The sequence below is a fragment of the Juglans regia genome, chromosome 16, assembly GCF_001411555.2.
Source record: "Juglans regia cultivar Chandler chromosome 16, Walnut 2.0, whole genome shotgun sequence".
Taxonomy (NCBI): Eukaryota; Viridiplantae; Streptophyta; class Magnoliopsida; order Fagales; family Juglandaceae; genus Juglans; species Juglans regia.
Genome location: NC_049916.1, coordinates 22,856,796 through 22,878,824, shown reverse-complemented (window position 1 = coordinate 22,878,824; position 22,029 = coordinate 22,856,796). Strand labels below are relative to the sequence as shown.

The 22,029-nt window shown below is 35.8% G+C and overlaps 3 protein-coding genes across 3 annotated transcripts; 1 reads left to right on the top strand and 2 right to left on the bottom strand.

Moving 5' to 3' along the window:
- The first annotated feature begins 4,226 nt into the window (after window positions 1-4,226).
- Window positions 4,227-7,208, top strand: LOC109006716 (sterol 14-demethylase-like). Its single transcript, XM_018986085.2, has 3 exons — window positions 4,227-4,360; window positions 4,636-5,137; window positions 5,972-7,208. Exons 2-3 carry the CDS (start codon window positions 4,664-4,666, stop codon window positions 6,968-6,970), a joined length of 1,473 nt encoding a protein of 490 aa, XP_018841630.1. The 5' UTR covers window positions 4,227-4,360; window positions 4,636-4,663; the 3' UTR covers window positions 6,971-7,208.
- Window positions 7,209-9,856: 2,648 nt separating this feature from the next.
- On the bottom strand, window positions 9,857-13,566 carry LOC109006717 (transaldolase). The gene is made up of 7 exons (XM_018986087.2): window positions 13,126-13,566; window positions 12,304-12,472; window positions 12,073-12,122; window positions 11,294-11,594; window positions 10,710-10,898; window positions 10,433-10,615; window positions 9,857-10,275 (listed from the first exon to the last, which is right to left on the bottom strand). The coding sequence occupies exons 1-7, from the start codon at window positions 13,305-13,307 to the stop codon at window positions 10,030-10,032; spliced, it is 1,320 nt and encodes a 439-aa protein (XP_018841632.2). The 5' UTR covers window positions 13,308-13,566; the 3' UTR covers window positions 9,857-10,029.
- Window positions 13,567-15,088: 1,522 nt separating this feature from the next.
- On the bottom strand, window positions 15,089-19,889 carry LOC109006718 (probable beta-1,4-xylosyltransferase IRX10). The gene is made up of 4 exons (XM_018986088.2): window positions 19,393-19,889; window positions 17,908-18,296; window positions 16,868-17,109; window positions 15,089-15,827 (listed from the first exon to the last, which is right to left on the bottom strand). The coding sequence occupies exons 1-4, from the start codon at window positions 19,487-19,489 to the stop codon at window positions 15,314-15,316; spliced, it is 1,242 nt and encodes a 413-aa protein (XP_018841633.1). The 5' UTR covers window positions 19,490-19,889; the 3' UTR covers window positions 15,089-15,313.
- Between the last annotated feature and the right edge of the window lie 2,140 nt (window positions 19,890-22,029).

Here is a 22,029-nt window from a genome sequence, read left to right as displayed (position 1 = left end):
TTGTGTGAGACCGAGGTCGGAATGTTTTATCAGTGTGCTTGCACTCTGCGCATGTCGTCGGGATAGGAATTTGAAAGTGTCGTGTTTTGCGGCCTGGACAACAATGGTTGACTGTGCTTGCGTGGTGCGGTTGTATAGTGGCGATTTGTACGTCCATGGCGATGAATGAAAAATAAATACAATGAAAATAAAGAGAGATAGACATCGAGATTTACGTGATTCGACACCAGGCCTACATCTACAGGCGTTTGGGGAGGGGAATCCACTATAATATATTTGTTTATAGTCTCACGAGTTTGCAGTAGGTTGAAGAAAAAGTTGAAGATATTATCTAGCTTGAGTGTGAGTCGATGTGAGAAGAAATAGTCCCCTTTAAAGTTGTCTGGACATCCCCTTTTATATGATCTTTTTTCTACAAGTGGTAGTTGTGTATCTAGTCCTTTATTGCACATGTCAACCTGCCATGAGGTGGCAGATCTCCCTTGCGTGAACTATTTCTCTTTTCTTCCTATTTTTCCTCTGACCCTTTACTGCACATGCCTCTCTTCCTATTTTCCTCTGACCCTTTATTGCACATGCTAGCTTGCATGCTCCATGTCCATTCCTGTCCCCCACTCTTATCACTTTATTTTGTTTGTCTCTTGCTTTAGTGGTGAGCTGGGCCCAATTATGGGCTATGATATTTTATCCCTCCACAATGATCTACCGTGAAAATCATATCTTGTTGTCTCTATGGTTGGTAGGAAGCAGAGCCCATTAACCTATGACAATCGGAACGAAGCTGCGAATGGGAGGTGGAGATTAGTGAATGGAAAAGGAAAACTCTCTTTGCAATGCAGCAACTGAAGAACGTGGCAACGAGACCCACCTCGATCGCATTTGCACCTTTTATTTGACAATGGGTAAAAGTATTAGAAGTGTACTCAATAAAGTTTGACCAAATTTTAGTTAAAAATTCATTTTTATAAATTTAGCTAGTCATCTTTTAACAACACTAAATAATAGACTCTCCAAATCTATCACTATTTTATTAAAATATTGATTTTAAAATTTTAATTTATTTTAATTCTAATTGTAATTTAAATATTTATTCGTTATTAAAAATGTACACATTAATTTTTTTTTTATTGCTAAGCCAACAACACGTATGTTAAAAGTTAAAACCCTGCTTTTGTTGGACATCAAATCAAAGTTTTGAATACTATATCGGAGGCCGTATCAGTCAAGGCACGGAACGAAATATTTCGATACCGGTATAGTTTCGTGTACTATTTTAGAATGGGGTTTGCTATGCATCTGCCTACACCGGGCACACACTTCACATATTTTTTTTTCTTTTTTACACTCAATGCATTGAGTGTGTGCCGGTGTAGGCAGATGCAAAAATTTTTCCTTTTAGAATTATTTATAAGTAGATAAATTATATATATACAAGTATTAACTGTATTCTAAATAACAACAAAATAAGCCATAAACTCTATACTTCTCAATACAAGTTTTAAGTTTTAAGTTACAACTAACATAAGTTCTTAAGTTTTGAGTTACAACAAACATCATATCCAAAAAAAAAAAGTTACAACAAACATGTTTTTTCAGAAGAAATAGCCTCTAGACGTTTACTAAAATTGCGAAAATACCATCCAAACAGGCTGCAGAATGTGTACCAGGCGAAATATGTGTTTCAATCGGTACAGGCCAGTACACCCGGTATTTGGAGCGGTACGAAACAAATGTATAACCTCTATCAAACCAGTGGCCGGTATGGAATATACAGGCCGATACAGTACGGTATCAAAAACACTGCATCAAATACTTATAAAAAACAATTTATAAAATAGATATTAAAAGTTTGTGATCGTTAGCATCAAACAAAATAGTAATCATAACAGATTCAGGATATGTACTAAAAGCTTCATCCCAGACAGGAATTCGGCGTGAGATTGAAGCTCATATATTTGTGATTTTTCTTCATTTTTTCTTCTTGGGGGGAGAGTAGCAGATAGCAAGAAAGATGAATTATTTAGTCCAAAATAATATTTAGCCAGATTTGGCCAGGGATATAACCTTGGACAAGGATTACTATTCAACCGTTGAGTCTATTATTTTACTTTTATCGTGCATCTTAGCTAAATCTTGACCAAATTTTAACAAGTCTACTAATAATGCTCTAAGCCATTCCAAAGCCTTCCATTATTTATTATCCACCGTTAAACAACAGTTGAGAACCAAAACTACACCTTGAGTTGAAGTTAAAACAACTTAGAATTTGTCGAGAGTTGCATTCAAATCGACATTGTCTGGAGTCCGAGGTTATTCAACAAGGCTCATTGTGTTGTCATTGATTCAAAGGAGTGTCAGGTTTTGGACTGCCTATCATCGATCATTCCACTCTTATTTTGAGTAGGCAAATTAGAAATAAGATTAGCCATGATAACATGAGCCAAGATCCCTTACCATCCCATGTTACCAACTTTGTCTCAATCTAAGACTAATAATGTTATACATTACATTCATTTTAAGTCTCGTTTGGTGTTTAGATGGTGAAAGTGTTTCATCTCATCTTATTTCATCATTACAATTTTTTTAAATTTTTACACAAAATATAATAAACAATTCAACTTTTTTAAATCTCAAAATAATAATAATATTAAAAAATAATATTCTAAAAATATTTTATTTAACTTTCAATTTTCATCTCTTCTCTTCTCATATCAACTCATTATCTTAAAAGCACCTTATTACCTAAAATGTATAATTCTTATATGATGTATTATTTTTTTTCAAATAAGAATTCAAAGATTAATGGATAAGATTGTCTTATTATAGCAAAATGAAAATAAAATAAGAATTTAATAAATAGAGTTTTTTTATCAACATTTTGTCCTTGGGATAGCCGACCGAGTCTTGAGAGGAGAGAACTCAAAATTAAAATTAAAATTTTAAAAGTATAACAATACACCTACAATTATTTTCGTAATTATATTTTAAAATAATAATATTTTTATAAATTATTTAATAATGTATTATGAAAATGCTGCGTTAGTATCATTTTCCAAACTTAAAAAAAAATCAATACAAGATGCCACAAGTATGATTTTCCAGACTAAAAAACCAAAACAAGATGCCAGACTGCCACTTGGTCCCACGTCCACTTCTTCCGTCTTTACTCTCTGCCTTGCCTTTGTTTTTGCTAGGGTGGCTACCCGCCCCTTCCGGGCAGGGCATTCCTTTCCTGCATCCCGTCTCACATGGAGTAGAGGGTGGAATTTTTACTCTCGTCCTCCATTCTTCATCCCCGGGATGCGGGGCAGAGTGCCGGACGGATTCTCAATCTTTCTCGCTTCTTTTCATTTAAAAAAATATTATATTTTATTTATTTTAAAAATTATTTTTTAAGTGTAAAAATAATTAAAAATATATTTTTAGATCTAAATTATAAATTTAAATTTTATAAATATGACTATAATTTAAAAATTATGTAATTTTTAAATTTGCTAGTATATATTTTGTGTAAATTATAATATATTAATTTTTAAACTACGTAGTTTTTAAATTTATCAATACATATTTTATAAATAAGTCTAACAAATTGTAATATATATTTATATATACACAATTTATAAAATATAAATATAAATATTTATGTTTATATATATGTATATAATGTATATATATATAATTGTAAGCGGGGGTGGGCAGGGTTGGGCCCTCCCCTCCACCCGCCCCCACTAGGGACCCTAGATGCGGGGGCGGAGTCCCGCTGTCCATCCCTAACTTTTACAGACGAAATAAAATGAATTTAGTTAAAAATTAAAAATTAAATAAAATATTATTAAATTATATTTTTTAATATTATTTTTATTTTAAATTTATAAAAATTAAATTTTTTATTTTATTTTATATAAAAATTAAAAAAAATTATAATAATTAGATGATAAAATGAGAATAATTGTAAAAATGAATAAGACTGTAATCGTCGAGTGTCTTGTCCTTCTCTCTCCCTTCAGTCCAAGTTGCCACGTGCTCCCCATCAACACAGCACACGTTCGAAACCTTTTCGCAGACCCACCGTTTTGCAGATCCTGCGGGCACAGCTAATCAAAAACAACTAAACAAAGTTAACCCGGGTTAGGTTACTGCGCTGACCGGGGCTCTCGACCCACGGCTCGGCTCGGCTCGGTTCGGTCACGCACTCTTTTGCTAACCCCTTTATAATTAATGACGATGCAAAGTAATTAGCCTACTCTAATCACACTCCCTCCTCTACTTCTCCGCCTCTCTTCTTGTCTGCCTGCCTGCCTTTCAAATCCCTCCCTCCCTCCCTCCCTCCCTCTCTCTGGCTACATTACTCTGAAATCAGGTACGCAAACCATAATTGCACCTTCTTCTTTTTTTTTTAGCGTAAAGTAGTTCTTGCCTTCTTTTATTCTCCGTTTGGTTACCGAGAAATGCGAGGGGAGAAGATAAAAAGATTTGAAGATTTTCAAATTCCGGATCAATGAAATACGAGATGATTCAAATCAAGAATTTCTTAAATCTGATCTTTTGTACTTTTACCACATGTTGCTATTACAGTTTTCATTAAGTTCATTGGTAAATATTCATGTTTATTTGTGTTTGGATTTGGATTTTCAGTCGAATCTCGTCGATATAATTCTGCCCAATGACGATCACGATGGATGCGGATAACAAATTTTTCAATATGGGGCTTCTCATTGTGGCCACTCTAGTGGTGGCGAAGCTAATTTCTGCGCTAATAGTGCCTAGATCGGGAAAACGTCTCCCTCCAGTTCTCAAGTCATGGCCCGTAATCGGTGGGCTCGTCCGCTTCATGAAAGGTCCGATCGTGATGCTCAGAGAGGAGTACCCGAAGCTTGGGAGTGTATTCACAGTGAATGTGGTCAACAAGAAGATTACTTTCTTGATTGGTCCCGAGGTTTCGGCACACTTCTTTAAAGCCTCCGAGTCTGATCTTAGCCAGCAGGAGGTGTACCAGTTCAATGTGCCAACTTTCGGCCCAGGAGTAGTATTTGATGTCGATTACTCGGTGCGGCAAGAGCAGTTTCGGTTCTTTACGGAGTCCTTGAGAGTAAACAGACTGAAGGGATATGTCGATCAGATGGTTGCAGAAGCAGAGGTAAGTGTCTGGGTTGAATATGATAGATTTGCTGTTACGTTGCTTCCTCATGTTAGTGGTTATTTATAAATTAAACAGGAAGATCCTAAGGGCTTGCTAGGTGAGATGTAATTTTCTTGAGACGTAGACTAGTCCTGAGGCAATTCTCTATGAAGCTGCCCGATTATTTACTTCTAGTGTTGATTGAAATAAAATCACAGAGGCGTTTTGGATTGTGGGGAAATGAACAAACTGAGAGGAGAAATCTTTACAAGTGCTTAGGAATTGATATGGTTTAGAAATCTTTACCATAACTTTGTTAAGACATCAGATTGCATACGTTTCATGCTGCTCGTGACGTTTCTCTCTCTCTCTTTAGTTTGGTAATTTAAAAGCCTTTTGAGGCATGCAGAATGGGGCATAGATCCATAAGAAAATGAAATGATTCACTCAAAGTGGTTAAGGATGTTTTCTGGTGAAGAGATGCGTATTTGTATGCAGGAAACAAATGCAAAATAAGTACCAGCGTAGGCGAGGAATGTGTGGAAGATAGAAAACTTCTGCATTATTTTGGGAGTAGTTAAGCTTTGTTAGTGTCTTTAATCTACAAAGTATTATTTACCTTTTTAAAGTGACCGGCTACACATTGAGGTCTTCTAATTTTTCCCCACTATCAGCTTAAGTCATGCAGTGCTTTTAATATTCTTTCATGCACTCTTGATGACAGTTGTATGACGTGGCATTTCAGCAGTTTATTGATTTGAGGTTCTTTTATTTCCTAGATTTTGCATTATACCTTGCTCCACAGGATTGATCATTCCATAAGCCTATTTTTTTTCATCTGGCAACGGACAGGACTACTTCTCGAAGTGGGGAGACAGTGGTGAAGTGGATATAAAGTATGAGCTGGAGCATCTAATCATCCTCACAGCCAGTAGATGTCTCTTGGGCCGAGAAGTTCGTGATAAGCTATTTGATGATGTTTCTGCCTTGTTCCATGACCTTGACAATGGAATGCTCCCTATTAGTGTTATCTTTCCATACCTGCCCATTCCTGCTCATCGACGACGTGACCAGGCCCGCAAGAAGCTTGCAAAAATCTTTGCAAACATTATCCACTCCCGTAAATATGGTGGAAATGCAGAGAATGACATGTTGCAATGCTTCATTGACTCAAAGTACAAAAATGGTCGCCCAACAACTGAGGCAGAGGTCACTGGCTTGCTTATTGCTGCTCTATTTGCTGGGCAGCACACAAGTTCCATCACCTCCACTTGGACTGGCGCCTATCTCCTGCGTCACAAGGAGTACCTATCTGCTGTGTTGGAGGAGCAGAAAAACCTGTTGGGAAAGCATGGGAGTAAGGTTGATCATGATATCTTGTCTGAGATGGATGTCCTGTATCGGTGTATTAAGGAAGCCTTGAGACTCCACCCACCACTGATTATGCTGCTACGTAGCTCGCATAGTGATTTTAGTGTGACAACCCGAGATGGAAAAGAATATGACATCCCAAAGGGCCACATAGTTGCTACATCACCAGCTTTTGCAAACCGCCTTCCTCATATATTTAAGAATCCAGACAGTTATGATCCTGACAGATTTGCCGTTGGGAGAGAAGAAGACAAGGTTGCAGGGGCATTCTCATATATTTCATTTGGAGGTGGCAGGCATGGTTGCCTTGGTGAGCCCTTTGCATACCTGCAGATAAAGGCAATATGGAGCCATTTGCTGAGGAACTTTGAGTTGGAGCTTGTGTCACCTTTTCCTGAGATTGATTGGAATGCCATGGTTGTGGGTGTGAAAGGAAAGGTGATGGTGCGGTACAAGCGGCGGGAGCTTTCTGTTAATTAATCTAGGGATTTTATCACTCTGTGCTTTGTGCATCTAATCCTTCCTTTCATCCTTTTAACTCATCTGTGTTTCCAGAATGGTTTTGCTCTCTTTTGTTGGATTGATATACCTTTGTTAATTTTCTTAAAATTTATGGTGATTATTGTAGCTTGTGATTTTGTTTTAGTTCCAACTGCCAAAAATTGGGGCTCTTTGCATGAATTTGTATTTCTTTATCATTAGAGAATTGGGTTTGGAACATGAAATCTCTCACCAGATGGCTTCATTTATAAAGTTCCCGATTCTTGGAAGGGTTGGGTCACTGGTTTAGTGACAGCTATTTCACCGGGACCCCCATTGAATCCGAGTCTGGTTTATTCAATATCACTTCTAGGTAAGACCATCAACATGATAAGCACTTTGTCCAGCAGCAACACGACCGCCCTTTACCATTTTAAGAAGTTAATGATACAATGAGCACCAGGGGTCATATTTTGTGCGTTACAAATTGAGGTCAGAAACCGGAGCCTGGCACAGACCATTCAGCTGCCAACTGCACATGTGGTATGTTGGTTAGGATGGCTTTTCAACAAGTGACTGCCAATTTTGGTTGGCTGGAAACGTAAATTGCTAGCCAAGAACAGAGATCGAAGCTTTGATTTTGACTATTGGTTAGCTTTTAAGCACTTGGGAAGGAAATATGCTCATGCTCTTTGAATAACCCTCGAGTCCAATTTAATTAGATTCTCAATAACAAACTCACTGATCCACAATTGAATGCACCATGTATTAAACCGTAACTCAAATACAACAAAGCTATAGACCTTTTTCCAAAGTTAAAAGAAGACAACAGTACAAAAACTAACCTGAGTGTTCAGATCATAGTGTCCGTGATGCATGATGACCCGACTTTTAGGAGTTCAATATCAAACAAAAGAGTCTTGTCTATCAGCCCTTGGTTCCTCTGTACAAAATCCAAAGCTCGTTGGCCCTTTCAAACAAATTGGTATTGCATCTTCGTAAGGATTCACATAAGTTCAATACAAGTATCAGCAAAAGGATCCAATATCACTGAAAATGTTGTTGGTCTGGATTGTTAAAACCATTCTCAGGATAAACCAGTTCCGGTGGCACTATGATCCTGCAGGCTGCAACACTGTCGAATATAATGTGAGGTTGATACAATCTTCATTTTAACCTCCCCCTTTTTTTGCTAGACACCATAATTGTTTATACATTGTGCCAATCCAGCCATCCTAGTTTAGTGATCAAGGTCAAGTGAAAGTTGCATTTGCATTAACAGTATTCAGGAGTGGAACTATGGAAAGTTGCATTAATTTAGAAAAGTTGTAATGATAGATGAGATAAGTTGGGGAGACTTTTGTATCCAAACCGGGGACTTTTGTATCCAAACCGGGCGTTAATTAACTACTTGAAAATACGTACCACTCAAAAATGTCATTGCTAATACATTAGCCTATTTTATTTCAGAAAAACCAGATGCAGCACCTTGCTGTATCCGCTAGTGTTTCATGATTATCTGTCCTGATTTTCCAAATTATGGTATGAACATATCCCTAGTCACACACACACACAGAGATTCTCTTTGGGGTTCAATTCACTTATGATTCAGGGCAATGCATGGACAAAGTTAATGGCTTACCAGTACAGTCTCTCCCATCTTTGGTATGGACCCATTTCCTATCCGCAGGTCCTGCATTCTTATTTGAATATATAATTAGAACAGATAATTAAATTACGATGTTGAACTTAAACATGCAAAAGTCCTTGTAATGTACTTTTCAACAGGTAACCTTATACTGAAGACCTGATTCTGTGATCTCTTTGTAGTCTGGATACCTCATTGATCATGTAAAAGGGATGGAGGAGGAGAAGGTGGTATCCTAAGAGATGGCCAAGCTAAATTGACATATAACAAAACATCATCTACGGAAAATATTATTCTTCGTTTTCTTTATTTTATTATTTTTTGATGTGATATTAAATATTTAGTAAAAAATTTAAATATAATAATTAACTTTTTAATTATTTAATATCACATATAAAAGAAAATTAACTTCTAAAATATGATTCTCTCTATCTATATGATTATTTATAGATTAAAAGTCAGCATTAGTGTGGAAAGCCTCCCCCAAATTGTGAATATAATTATTTTTTTCGTTCAGGATTTTTCATATTGTTTTGAATTATTATATTGTATGTTGATATGTTGAGATCCTTCCCAATCTTATTTACAATATCCTAGAGGTATTTCTAGGATACCTCTAGGATATGTTGATAGTTTTTACTCGGCCTAATCCTTCAATAAGTAGGCTCTCAATCCCTCATAGAAGTTGCTTTAAAATGGATGAAAAAAAAAAAAAAAAAACACACATTTTATTGATCATTATGAACATGATGTGAGCCTGATTTGTTTGTGTGTCGGCCTGATTTGATGACCCGACCCGACAAGGCTGCGTTATGATTTTTTGATAGATTTTCAAAGAAGCTTTTGGCACCGTTTGCGACTTGGGAAGTGTCTGGTAGAAAGTTCACGCGAATAGGTGGCTTGAGCGAAACATAGGTAGAGAGTTCACTCGAAACTTGCTCGAGTGAACATCAGACAGAGAGTTTGCTCAAGGCGTGCTCAACACTCCTCTCAAGCAAATAACGCAGAAAAGTGAAAATTAAAATTTCGTACTTAATGAACAATAAAGTAGGTTTTGAGTATTATGAACATTGAGATTTCGCCCCAAAGTATATTTTGTAATCCCTCAGTACAATAAAATCCTATGCAGCTCTATAGATGTAGGCATATTGCTGGACTACGTTAATTTTGTATCGTGTGATTGATTTACTTGTGTTTGATTTTGCTTCATCTGTCATCGTTTTCAAAACATATGATCGACAATTAATCCTTCAAACCTCACATCCCAACGAAGCATAGTCATACATGAATACATCATAGTCGTCTTACAATTCAGTCCCCTCAACTACATTTACGGCAGGTTACAGCACCCACCAGTTTTATTAACTTAAAAGATCAGATAATAAACATGTCATAAGCAAAACCACAAGGCTCACAGGCTCACTAATTTAAGAGAGTTTGCCTTCTCTTGCAGGGTATCCAGCAGGCTGTCAAAGCTTTTCTTGAAAGAATCCACACCTTCAAGTTCGAGCTGGGAGCCAACATTGCTCCAGTCGATGCCCAATTTCTCGAGTGCACTGTAAACGCCTTCAGCTTCGGATACATTTGAATCAATTGTTCTAGAAACGAGACCATGATCGATAAATGCTTGAAGTGCTTGGTCGGGCATGGTTGAAACCTGCAAAAGAAAAATGCCAAAGAATATAAACGGGCTGAAATCTGAATTTAACAAAATCAAGCTTGAAAATCATTAGCTTTGACTCTGATTTTCATCCAGGGACACAGTTATACAATATATATTCACTACTTGACGTATAAGAGATTAGTTGGCTTACCGTATCAGGTCCAATGAGAGGAGCCACATATAAGGTGTCAGGGTAGGCAGGATTCTTAACACTGGTTGAGGCCCACAGCAGCCTCTGCTTCTTGGCACCTTTTTTCACCAGAGCTTCCCATCTTGGACCAGAAAATTTCTTCTGGTAGAGCTTGTATGCCAAGGCCGCTTGAGCAACTGCAGCCTAAAAAACAGTAATTTTCCATGAAATTAGCAAATCCTATCTTCTAGATTCTAATTCCTCTACAGAATGATCAAGTATTTGCAATATAGTTTACCTTTCCAAGAAGATCAAGGGCCTCTGGGGTTCCGATCTTGTCAAGCTTTTTGTCAATGAGGGTGTCCACTCGACTGACAAAGAAGGAAGCAACACTAGTAACTCGGGAGAGGTCACTTAGCCCCGAAGATTCAAGGCCATCCAAGTAAGCATCGATGACTGCTTCATATCTAGAAAGAGAGAATATGAGCTGTGCATACACAACAGGAGATGGTTAGAATGGTACCAAAGAAAATTGAAACGCAACTAAGAAAATCTTGATACATGTAAATAAGACTACAACTGTTATCTGTTGCTTAAATTAAAATAACCAATTACTACTGATACTTCATTTCAAATAGTACCACACTTGTTAAGGGCCAAATGAGCCCTGTTTACTAGAATCACTTTACCATCATAAACTCTTAAGAAATGGTATAAGTTATAACAGTGAGTCATGGACTATAGATATTGACAAGTCAATATGATGGTAAAACACAACCCAAGACAGCATTAAAGCAAAACCAAGAAAATCTACTGTGTGACAATTTTATGGATTATTTATTTTAAGCTAAGCAATGATGAGTAGAATAAACAACTACTTACTGTCACGTTGACACTTATGCCAAGTGAAATAACTTCCTTAATTGAAGGAACGCAGGCAGCTGTAGCAGGAATCTTTATGTAAACATTGGAGCGATCAACCACTTTGTGGAGCCATTTTGCAGCCTCTACAGTCCCCTTAGTATCATCAGCAAGTCTGGGGGAAACTTCAACAGAAACATATCCATCACCACCATCTGTTTGATCATAGATTGGCTCAAAAAGTTTGCACGCATCTTGAATATCCTTCACTACCAACTCCCAGTATGCAGATTCTATGTCTTTACCCGATCGAACAAGTTCCCTAAAGATACCAATAACTTAAGGTTAGATAGACTTGCTCTGGAAGGAGAAGCTAGAATTACAATATCAAAGAACAGCACGTGTCATTTCTCGATATCGAGAGCCAGCAGCAACTAGCCGACCACATGAGTTATGTATACATCAGGCCACAAAAAGGGGGAAAAGGCATATTGTACTGTAATTTTCTACCTCCTTCACCTCAAACATTAGTTTAAGACATTTTGGTAACACAACCAAAAGTTAAAACCTCATTCACTCCATCGTGATCGCTCAAGTATCGACGTGGCTATAGCGCATAAGTTCTTTTAAACTCGATTTAGCTGTTTAAAGTTAATATCAGCAACTGTTTTAAAAATCAATTTACCTGAACTGATCATTGTAAGCATTTAGTATCAGCGTGGCTATAGGGCATAAGTTCTTTTAAACTCGATTTAGCCGTTTAAAGTTAATCTCAGCAACTGTTTTAAAAATCAATTTACCTGAATTGATCATTGTAAGCATTTGAAGATGATATTGCTTTCTGGAAGATCTGCAATCATGAATACTCAACATTTAGTTACATGGAAAAAAAACCACGTAAGAAGCATCTGAATATACAATCTGAGTACAAACGATCTTTTTTATTTCAACCCCCTCCCTTCACCAGGGTGTCATTTGATTTAAAAATTTCTTCTATGCAGTAGAAAATTGATAATATTATGCATAATTACCGCTGGGTTGCTAGTTACACCTCTAACACCACTTGCAATCAGAGGAAGCAGATCTGTAACAGGTCGGCAAAGGTTATCATACCACGGACTCTGCCCTTCCTTCTCGTAGAGATCATGAAGAACTGTTCTCTTTGCTGGACTTCCACTTTCAACTTGGGAACATCTGACACTGTAAGAAAAACTTAATATGAGAATGCAAAGTTTCTTCTTTTCTGAACTTGACAAACTGTTCTCTTTGACGAGTCATTTGGTGGAAACGCACCAATCTTTAAGAACTTGAGAAGAATTCAACATGCACGGCCGTTTTAGTCAAACATGTAACCAGATCATAAATAAAGTGTACTGGGTAAAAACATCGAGATCAAGCAACCACCGTAAGTTTATAGTTTAACGCGGGATACAAAATAGCGGAGATCTTCACTCTTACTATGTTTCAGAGCCTCTGAGGACAGTAACACAGAAATCAATTGTGCTTGTCTTGAATGAGGAACAAAACAAATAAAGGTGAATGCCACATTACAAAATATGGAATTTATAAAAAAGTTATAATAATAATCCAGGACCTAGAGATGGCTATTGAGCAGATCAATGAAACATAGAATAGTGATATCAAATACCAAAAAAATGAAGATCCCACATAATCCATAGATCACAAGGAAAAAAATAAATCACAAACAAAAACATAAACATAAATTAACAGCAGGCAACCATGCACCACGGAGAGACATACAAAGACCAAGACAACAACATTGCCATTACAAAAATTGCAAAAAAAAAAAAAAAAAACTAATCAATAAAAGTGAACCAAAAAAAAAAACATACACCAAAGGGCCCCTGATAGCAGGGTTACTCCGAACGGCCAACTTGGAAGATGAAACTTTGGCGTTGAAAGTGCTTCCGCTGTAGAAGCCGATCAAAATCTTAGGCTGAGAAGATCTGGGTCTCAGCGTGGACGATGCAGAAGCCGCAGGGCTCGGTGTGGGGAGCCTGGAAATGGTTGCCATGGTAGATCAAAGAAAAAAACAGATAGAGACTGGAATAGGCAGAAACCCAGAGAGACGTGGTAGCTGAGACGGAGAGTGAGATGTTTTTATAATGGAAAATCACGCTACGCCGCGGACGATGAAAATATGTATTGGACTGTGTATGGAAAGAAACGGTATTGTAATTTATTTTTATATAATTTATATATCTATATATATAGATCATTCGGTGGGATTATTTTATTCTTCTCCAATTTTTCCAGATTAATAAGTGCCTGTTAATATGTTTACAATCTTTCAGTTCTATGTATTAGAATGATGAAAAGTTTAATTTGATGACTAGCCGTAGGTAAAACATGCAAAGTTTCACTCTTTTTTATTTATATTTTAGAAAGAAAATATAAAATAAGATGAAAAAATATATATTTTCTCCTTTTATTTATGTTCTCAACTTTTGAGGTTGTAACCGTAATAACGAAATATTGCCTATATAATATGTAATATCATGAAATATATAACAGTAATGTTAAATATTATTTTTTGGGTGTAAACTTCTTGCAATATTTTTAAAATGAAAAATGATTTATACGAGTTTTTATAAAACAATGAAATTCACCTTAAAAAAATGTAAAAAAATTATTTTTTATTAGTAAGATCTATGATTTTATAAAATATTTATACGAGATTTGCTTATTTGAGATTTATATCTAGTATTATTCTTTTAAAAATAAAAGTTTTTTATAAAATAATTTTTTTTTTTATAATTGTCGTATTTATATATTATTTTTGTGCCGTGTATTAAGATTGTATGAATTATTTTTTGACATATAATATATAATATGATTATGGTGGCTTTGAATCTAACTAGTTTTATAATAAAAAAATCTTTACCGGTCGTATTTAACATGGAGATCCGCGCACGTATCGTTGCAATTCCACCTAATAAACACCTTCAGTTTATTAGGTGGAAGTTAAATACTAGTTTGATATCTTATTTTATCTTTTTATTTTGACTGTTTGTATATTTAAATTTTTTTTAATTTTTTTATTTAACAATTAAAGAAGTAATTTTTAATATATTAATATATTTATATTTTTTATTTTTTAAATATATTAAAAAATATATAAAAAATAAAATAAAATTTAGATTTATACTAGCCGCACGCACAACGGCGATTGCTAGCGGCAGCCTAGCATGACCCTTAGCTGGAATAGCCATCAAAAGGGGGACCCAGCAATCTGAAAGTCGTCGAAAGTTTGGAGGAAAGAAGCACTGTTAGAACACATTCTATGTTGTAAAAATATTTAATTGAATTCTAACAACTAGAGCTCAATTTGGCAACCTTTTTTGGGTCAGACCAACCAACCTTCTTACATCCAAACGCAGCAGGAGCACTGCTTGGATCTACATTCTGTAATCTTGTTGTCATGATCTTATCATCCCTTGGCTTTTGCCAAGAACATGAACCCAAAACACAAACCAACTTTAGTTTTTAGACTGTCTTGCACATAGTGCTTGAAATTACTACTTCTGGCTCTGGGTGTGACTCAAGAAATTTAAACATGAGGTCAATGTTTCAGTTCTGATTGTTTGAGATGTAAAGTTTAAAACCCACGATGGTTTAAAGAAGAAAATATATTTATCAGAATTTTAATTTAGAGCAGAGGATATGGCATTTTGCAAAAGAGTATTCTCTTGACGCTTGCCATCATAGAATTGCTAGGATACCTACAATCCAAACGGCATGATCAAGAACTCGTTTATAAACTCATCGTGTTTTTAGTCCACCAATCTTTCATAATTGCACTCATGAAAAATGGAGATTGAAACTTATACCAAAAACCAAATGTAAGAAATTATGAATTAGCCGATGCATAGGGTAAAATATGCATCTCCTATTCCAATTTCCTGAAAGGATGTGTAATGCATCCATATCTACAAAAATCATAAGTTCCAGAAAAAGAGAAAATTACATCTCTGCTACAGGTCGAGGCCTTTGTCGGGAATATACAAATCAATGCCTTGATTACCAAGGTTTGAGGTCCCCAACAGGTCCTGCAGTCCAATTCAAGATCCTTTCACCAGGCTTCAAGTAAATGTTCTTGTCATGCGGCAACTTGCGAGCCAGCCCGTTCAGTATCTGATGAAAAGCGTCCCCTGGTTGTGCGGGTTGTGGGAACATCATTGCCCATTTCATTGATGGATTTGCAAGCAGCCTTTGTTTCCTTAGGACTACATCTGGAGGTATAGATGTAAGAATGGTATCTAGGTCAGGGACATCTTCCTCCGCCACAAACACTCCGATTTCCTCCCATGGGATGGCATCGGCAAAGGGTAAAACGATATCATCTGCTATGATCACAGGAATACAACCAAATACCACTGCTTCAACAAGCCTAGGACTCCATGGGGCCCACCCCAGAGGGCACAAACAGAATATAGCTCGTTGCATGTCCTCATAATATGTGGTTGGGTGATCAGTGGAGATGTCAAAAAGTGGATTGTCCTTAAAGTTCTCCCAAACTGCTGCCCTTGCACCTCTGCAATTAGATGAAAGCATTAAAAAGGTCTAAAATGTTACATGGCCTTTTCATTTTGAGGTTGAGGATGACCTTTTTATTAAAAAGGTCTAAACTGCTGCCCTTGCACCTCTGCAATTAAAAAGGTCTAAAATGTTGCAAGAACACCATGTCATTTGGTAGCACACAAGAAGTGTTCCATCATATTAAAGGAATACAAAAATTATTCTATAAAATTATTGTCAGAAACATTAACTATGGTTCACACAGAGGAACCTATGTAGAAAGATCCCAGGCACTGTTTTAAATACCGTACCGGCCAGTACGGCCGAAATATACCGTACCGGCCACTGGTCCGATATAGGTATCACATATATTTCGTACCGGCCCAAATACCGGCCGGTACCGGCCATACTAGCTTATATTTCGGCCTATACCGGCTTGTATTTCAGCCCGTACCGGCCGATATTTCGGCCTTTGATTTTTTTTTTTTCAAACTACAAGCTCATTATTTTACCTCCAATTCAGACTAGGCTATTTATAATTTATATATATATTTATATATAATTTATTTATATATTGACTATTATTTTGGAATATAATTTATATATATATTTATATATATAATTTATTCATATATCGACTATCCTGAAACGGTATACGAAACGGTATCAGTATTGAAATATTTCGTTTTAGTGCCTTGACCGATACAGCGTCTGGTACAGTATTCAAAACTTTGATCCCAGAGGCATTATTCTTCAAAAAATATTATCAGAAAAATCAACCGGTACATATTTCCTACTTCTATGTAAAACCTTTTCTGTATTAGTTGAACTACATTAGGCGTTATCCTATTCATTAAAGCTAGCACAGTCCTCAGAGATCAGGCAGCTACTTCGTTATTGCCATCAAAGAAGCGTGACTTTGCATCTAATGAAAGCTTATATTTTTACATAATATCTAGGCAGCTTTGAATGGTTAGATTGGGTACGAAAGTGCACCTAACCGAAGTCTTAATTAAAAAAAAAAAAACTACCTGTATAAGTTCAGTTTGAACATACCTTGCATAATAACCACCTTCTGGATCATTATTAACATCATAGAACAGACCACGGAAGTAGACAAAGATGGACCGTGGAGTGTCTTGGGGAATCAGGTGGGTCTGCATTTTCTGAGGGGGAGCATATGGAGGAATAGTGATTGAACCCTCATTGAGGCACACATGGTTACGTTGTCCAAAAGTCTGAACCAAGGTAGCACGCTGAAGTAATGGAAGAATGCCCCGGTCAATAGCTTTCTCTTCCTACACAGTACACACAGAAAACCTTAAGTTTAGTCATGACCAGTATGTTAGATCCTCAAATAAAGATGTGGCCATGATTTCACTTGCAAATGAAGTGAACCCAAGATAAAGAGGGTGGGGAGAAGAGAATTCTTCGTGGCCTTAAATATAACAACAGTTTTCTTTTTTCTGTTTCTTTCACTACAATTGTTAAGACAAAGCTCTTGTGTACCCACACCAAAACCTGATATCATGTTAGCAACACCATACTAGTCCAAATATGAGAGAGGCAAGAGAATTGATCCAGCTAGGGCCATGGCTTAAAAAGTTGAAAGCATCCATGATTTCACATTTACAATATTAGCCCATTCTTAAATGAGTGCAAATATCAACTTTCTTATTCCTCACTAAGATGAACGTTTTAAGTTTCCTCATGCTACATTACACCATTCCAATCCAGAGTTCAAAGAAAATGTCCATTTCAATGTTTTGCCAAGAAAAATCCAAGGGTTATCTGGACACCTTCCTGCGGTGAAATGACAGGCTAGACCGATACCAATGTTGACACTTGACACAACACAACTGAAGCTGCCACATATAAGTTGAATATATTCTTCAATCAAATAAACTTTTGAATAAATTTCACACTTGACTAGCTAAACAAGAGGTGTCTACTTTCCATGTTCATTATGCACTTGGAGAGGATTGCCAACACAAATACCATCCATACATCCAGCCACAGCTTCAATCCCCAGTCCCCACCCCCTCCACTAAAAAGGAACGATGGTTTTCAGAAGTTACGAAAATAAAGTTTCTTACCTGATAATGAAAGCAGGCTCCAAAGTCATGGGGCACAACAAAGAAATGATCAGCCCCTTCTGTTCGATTCCAATAGGGCCAATTTGAAGAGATGAGCTGTATTGCACTTCTCATCATCCGTGGAGACTTGAAGGGCAATGGCAAGCCAGTTGGTGTGAGGTCACAAGTGATGTATATTGGGGTGTAAAACCAATCTGCTTCTTCAGGCTTAAGGGTTCGAACAGGGCTGGATAAGAGGAACCTATGCATAAAGATCTCGGCGGCAAACATATGGGTCAGACATCTAGGGTCCTTCTGAAGAAGCTTCTTGTTGTATTTGCTTGGAAGCTCATATACATAAACTTTCAGCCTTCCTACTGGATCATCTTCCAAGACATCACCCGCACTTCCTGCATCATTTAAACTAACCACAGCTAAGATTCATGCCTCAAAGTCCAAGTAAGTCAATCAGGTCCAGTAAACCTAGACTCATTTAAAATCTCCATGCTTTAAGAAATAAGCCCAGGTGATGCAGAAAGGAGATAGATAGATACAGATCCACAATACTTGAAATCACATCATGCCAATATTTCAGCAATCAAAACCAACAAAAAAGAAGCTACATATTTTCACAATGTTAACATTCAGCAGTAATCGGAATCTTGGATTTATCAAGCATCATAACCACAGGATGATGAGCATGAAAACGAACAAATAAAAGTTGGCATGCCCTTATAAAATCAACAAAAACAACAATCAACTGATTTTGAGAATGTGCCTAAATATAAACAGTATCTAGCAACTAGAATTCAAATCTAATTTCTCCATCATTTCTCTTAATTATTAATCAGTTTAGTCCATACAATTTAGAACTGGTTCACAAATTGAAGCAACAGATCACTTACATATTGCCAGTGAATAGAGGATAGAAGCAACAATGCGGGGTCACATATGATATCATAGCAAAATCTTTTGAGGAAATTCAAACTTCGGTCCTCTCAAAGTAAGCAATTTCAATCGTGTATACACGTATAATCACTATTATCATGACCTTATAAGATACAATACACACGTGTCATAACATGGAGTTCTCCGCAGTACACATTCAGTGAAGACAATAACATGCACTTTTGTGCAATAACCTTAGTCCAAATCACCCTAAAAATACATAGCTGAGTGGAGTCCAATTTGTATAACCATCGTGACATTTGAAGCTGATATGAAGCAAGATCTAGAAAACGATATTCTTTCACAAATTCTTTCCAATTTGTATAACCTCGTTTAGAATGGAAGTATAAATTACAAATGCCAAATGGGAGAAATTAAAAAAAATAAAAACGTAATACTCAATTCCCTGTGAAGCAGAAGGGCATAATTACTAGTTTCTATATTTCTACCAACAGTAGCAACCTCAAAGTTAGAATATAAACAGTTTGAGCGTAAAATGAGCAAAAAAAGGGCTTAAAATTCCAGTAAGTAATTAAGAAAACCACCGCAAGAAATCACCTGAAATTCTCTCTGTACGCACATTCCGGTCCGCACCAATCCTCCAAACAAAACCAAAGACGATAAGAACAGCAAAAACCCACCCACCAGTCCTCATTTTTCTACCTGCAAACGCAATGCCCAAGACCGAAAACAACTGAAAATGTAAATGGGTCTTCCGGGTTTGGTTTCAAATAGAAGGAAAAAAAACGCTGTATATATGAAGGCTTATATCAGAGTCATATGGTTGGAACGTCGTATGGGTGGTAGTTCGTGGGTTCCTTAGAGTTTAGGCTTCAGGATAGTGAAAAAAAAAAGCAAATGGAGGATTTGAGGTAGGAATTGATAGAGAATACGGAGAGGCATTGCTTGAAGAAACAGAGAAGACGCATTCTTTCGTAATGGAGTTACAGCAAACACGTACAAATCTATCGGGTTCTGAAAGCTGTGTTTTCTTTGCCGGTTTGATGACAAGTCCATCTCATATAAAATGATCTAAACTGTTCGTCAAAAATAATAATAATAATAATAAAATAATAAGTAAAAATAAATGTTCAAGTTGCTTGTTGTTTTTTTGGCGAAGTTGCTGTGAGTACAATCATCGGTTGTTCACCCTCCTTCATCCAAAGAATTTACTAGGGTGCGCATGGCGGGGCAGGTGCCAGGTAATCCCTGCGCGGGCCCCGCCCCGCATTTGGCCCCTCTGGAGGGGGCCGGGAGGGCCCAATCCCGCTCCATATTTCTTCCATCCTATAATTATATATTTTATTATATTAATACATATTTATAAATATTTATTATTTATATTATATATAAATATAATAATATATATTAAATATAACTTTAACTTAATATTTTATGTAAGTTAAAATATAGTAAGGTGATCCTTTTATAGATTATCAAGACAATACAAGAGTCTCACATTGCTTAAGTGTGAGATTTGTATTGTGACAATAATCTATAAAATGATCAATCTACTACACTACAAGTTATACAAAATATGCACTATCAAATTTAAAAACTATATAATTTTTAAATTATAGTCGTATTTACAAATTTAAATTTACAATTTGAGCCCAAAAATATGTTTTTGATCTTTTTTGACCCATGAATAAATTTTAGGCCTAGTGGACTGTAGTTCATTATTATTGTGGGGGAGGGCGAGGCGGATTGGGAGTTTGCTCCGTCCCTTGGATGCAGGGGAGGGGGTGAAAACCCCACCCCCAACCCATGCAGGGGCGAGGAGGGGACTACCCCACACCATATGGTGTGAGTAGCACATCTAGAATTGACAATCGTTTGTAAAATTAATGGCTTCTAAGTTTAATGTATGGTTGGCAAATTGTGTTTTCGGATCGTGTTCGTGTCGTGTCAACTCATGAATATTCGACTATATAGGTCAATCCGAACCCAACCCATTAAGCTAAACATGTCAAACTTCAAAATCCTAACTCAACCCATTTAGATAACGGATCGAGTTGTGTTAACCATTTTAACCCGTTTAATAATTAATTAAAAATATGTTAACATGACACAACTCATTTAAACTCGTTTGTTTCATGTAAATAGATTGAACTAAAACGCATAATTCATTTGATATGATTAACATAATTTTATATAAAAGTTAAAATCTATATTTATTAATAACCACAATATTTCAAAAAATATATATCAATATTTTCAAATTTTAACATATAATAAAACCAATATTACAAACCATACAATAACAAATGTGAGCAAAGGTCTAAAATTACAATTCCAATAATAAAAATAATAAAAACATAAGCATACTAAGAAATATCAATATTACAACTTAACAATAATAAAATTTTAATTTTGAAATAAATTATAAATGGGTCAAAACAAGTTGGTTCCATGTTAAAAAGGTTAACTCGTTATCAACCTATTTTAAATCGTGTATTAAATGGTCAACCCGTTTTGACCCAAATCTGTTAACATCAAAGTCAAACTCGCTAATTTCGTATCGTGTTGAGTTTACGGATCGTGTCACATATTACCATTCTTAATTTAAGGGCATCTTTCACACACTTGGAGTATTTCAAAATTTTATGAATAATAATAAAATGAGATGTACTCCTCCTAAAGAAGATGTTGTATCGAATGGGGATTGAATAATGTAATTTTTTTCTTTTTCTTTTTTCAACTATTTTTTAAATCACTTTAAATATTTTTAAAAATAAGATAAAATTTACAAACTAATTAAAAAAATACTTCTTTAATCATTAAGTAAATAAATAATAATAATAAATTAGTACAAAATAGGTGTACAAAAATTCGATGGCTCTATTATTTCTCTAATGAAATAGTTTAAGTGAACATTTTTATTGAAATTTGAGTTTTAGAAAACGAGAGAAAAAATTGAATAAAAATATTATAAAGTTAAAGATTTATTTAAATTTAATCTTTTAACATTATCTTTAATTCGAAGTCACTAGAGTTGTATGGAAAATCCTAGTCCAATTGAGAATACCCACCGAGAGTGGGTACCAATCGTACTTAATTTTACTTAATGTTTAAAGAAATATTTTTTTATGACTTTGTAATTTTTTTTTATTTTTTTAAACTATTTAAGGTGTTTAAAATATGTTTGAAAAATTAATAAACAAATTTTTACATGATCAGTGAGATTCTCGATAA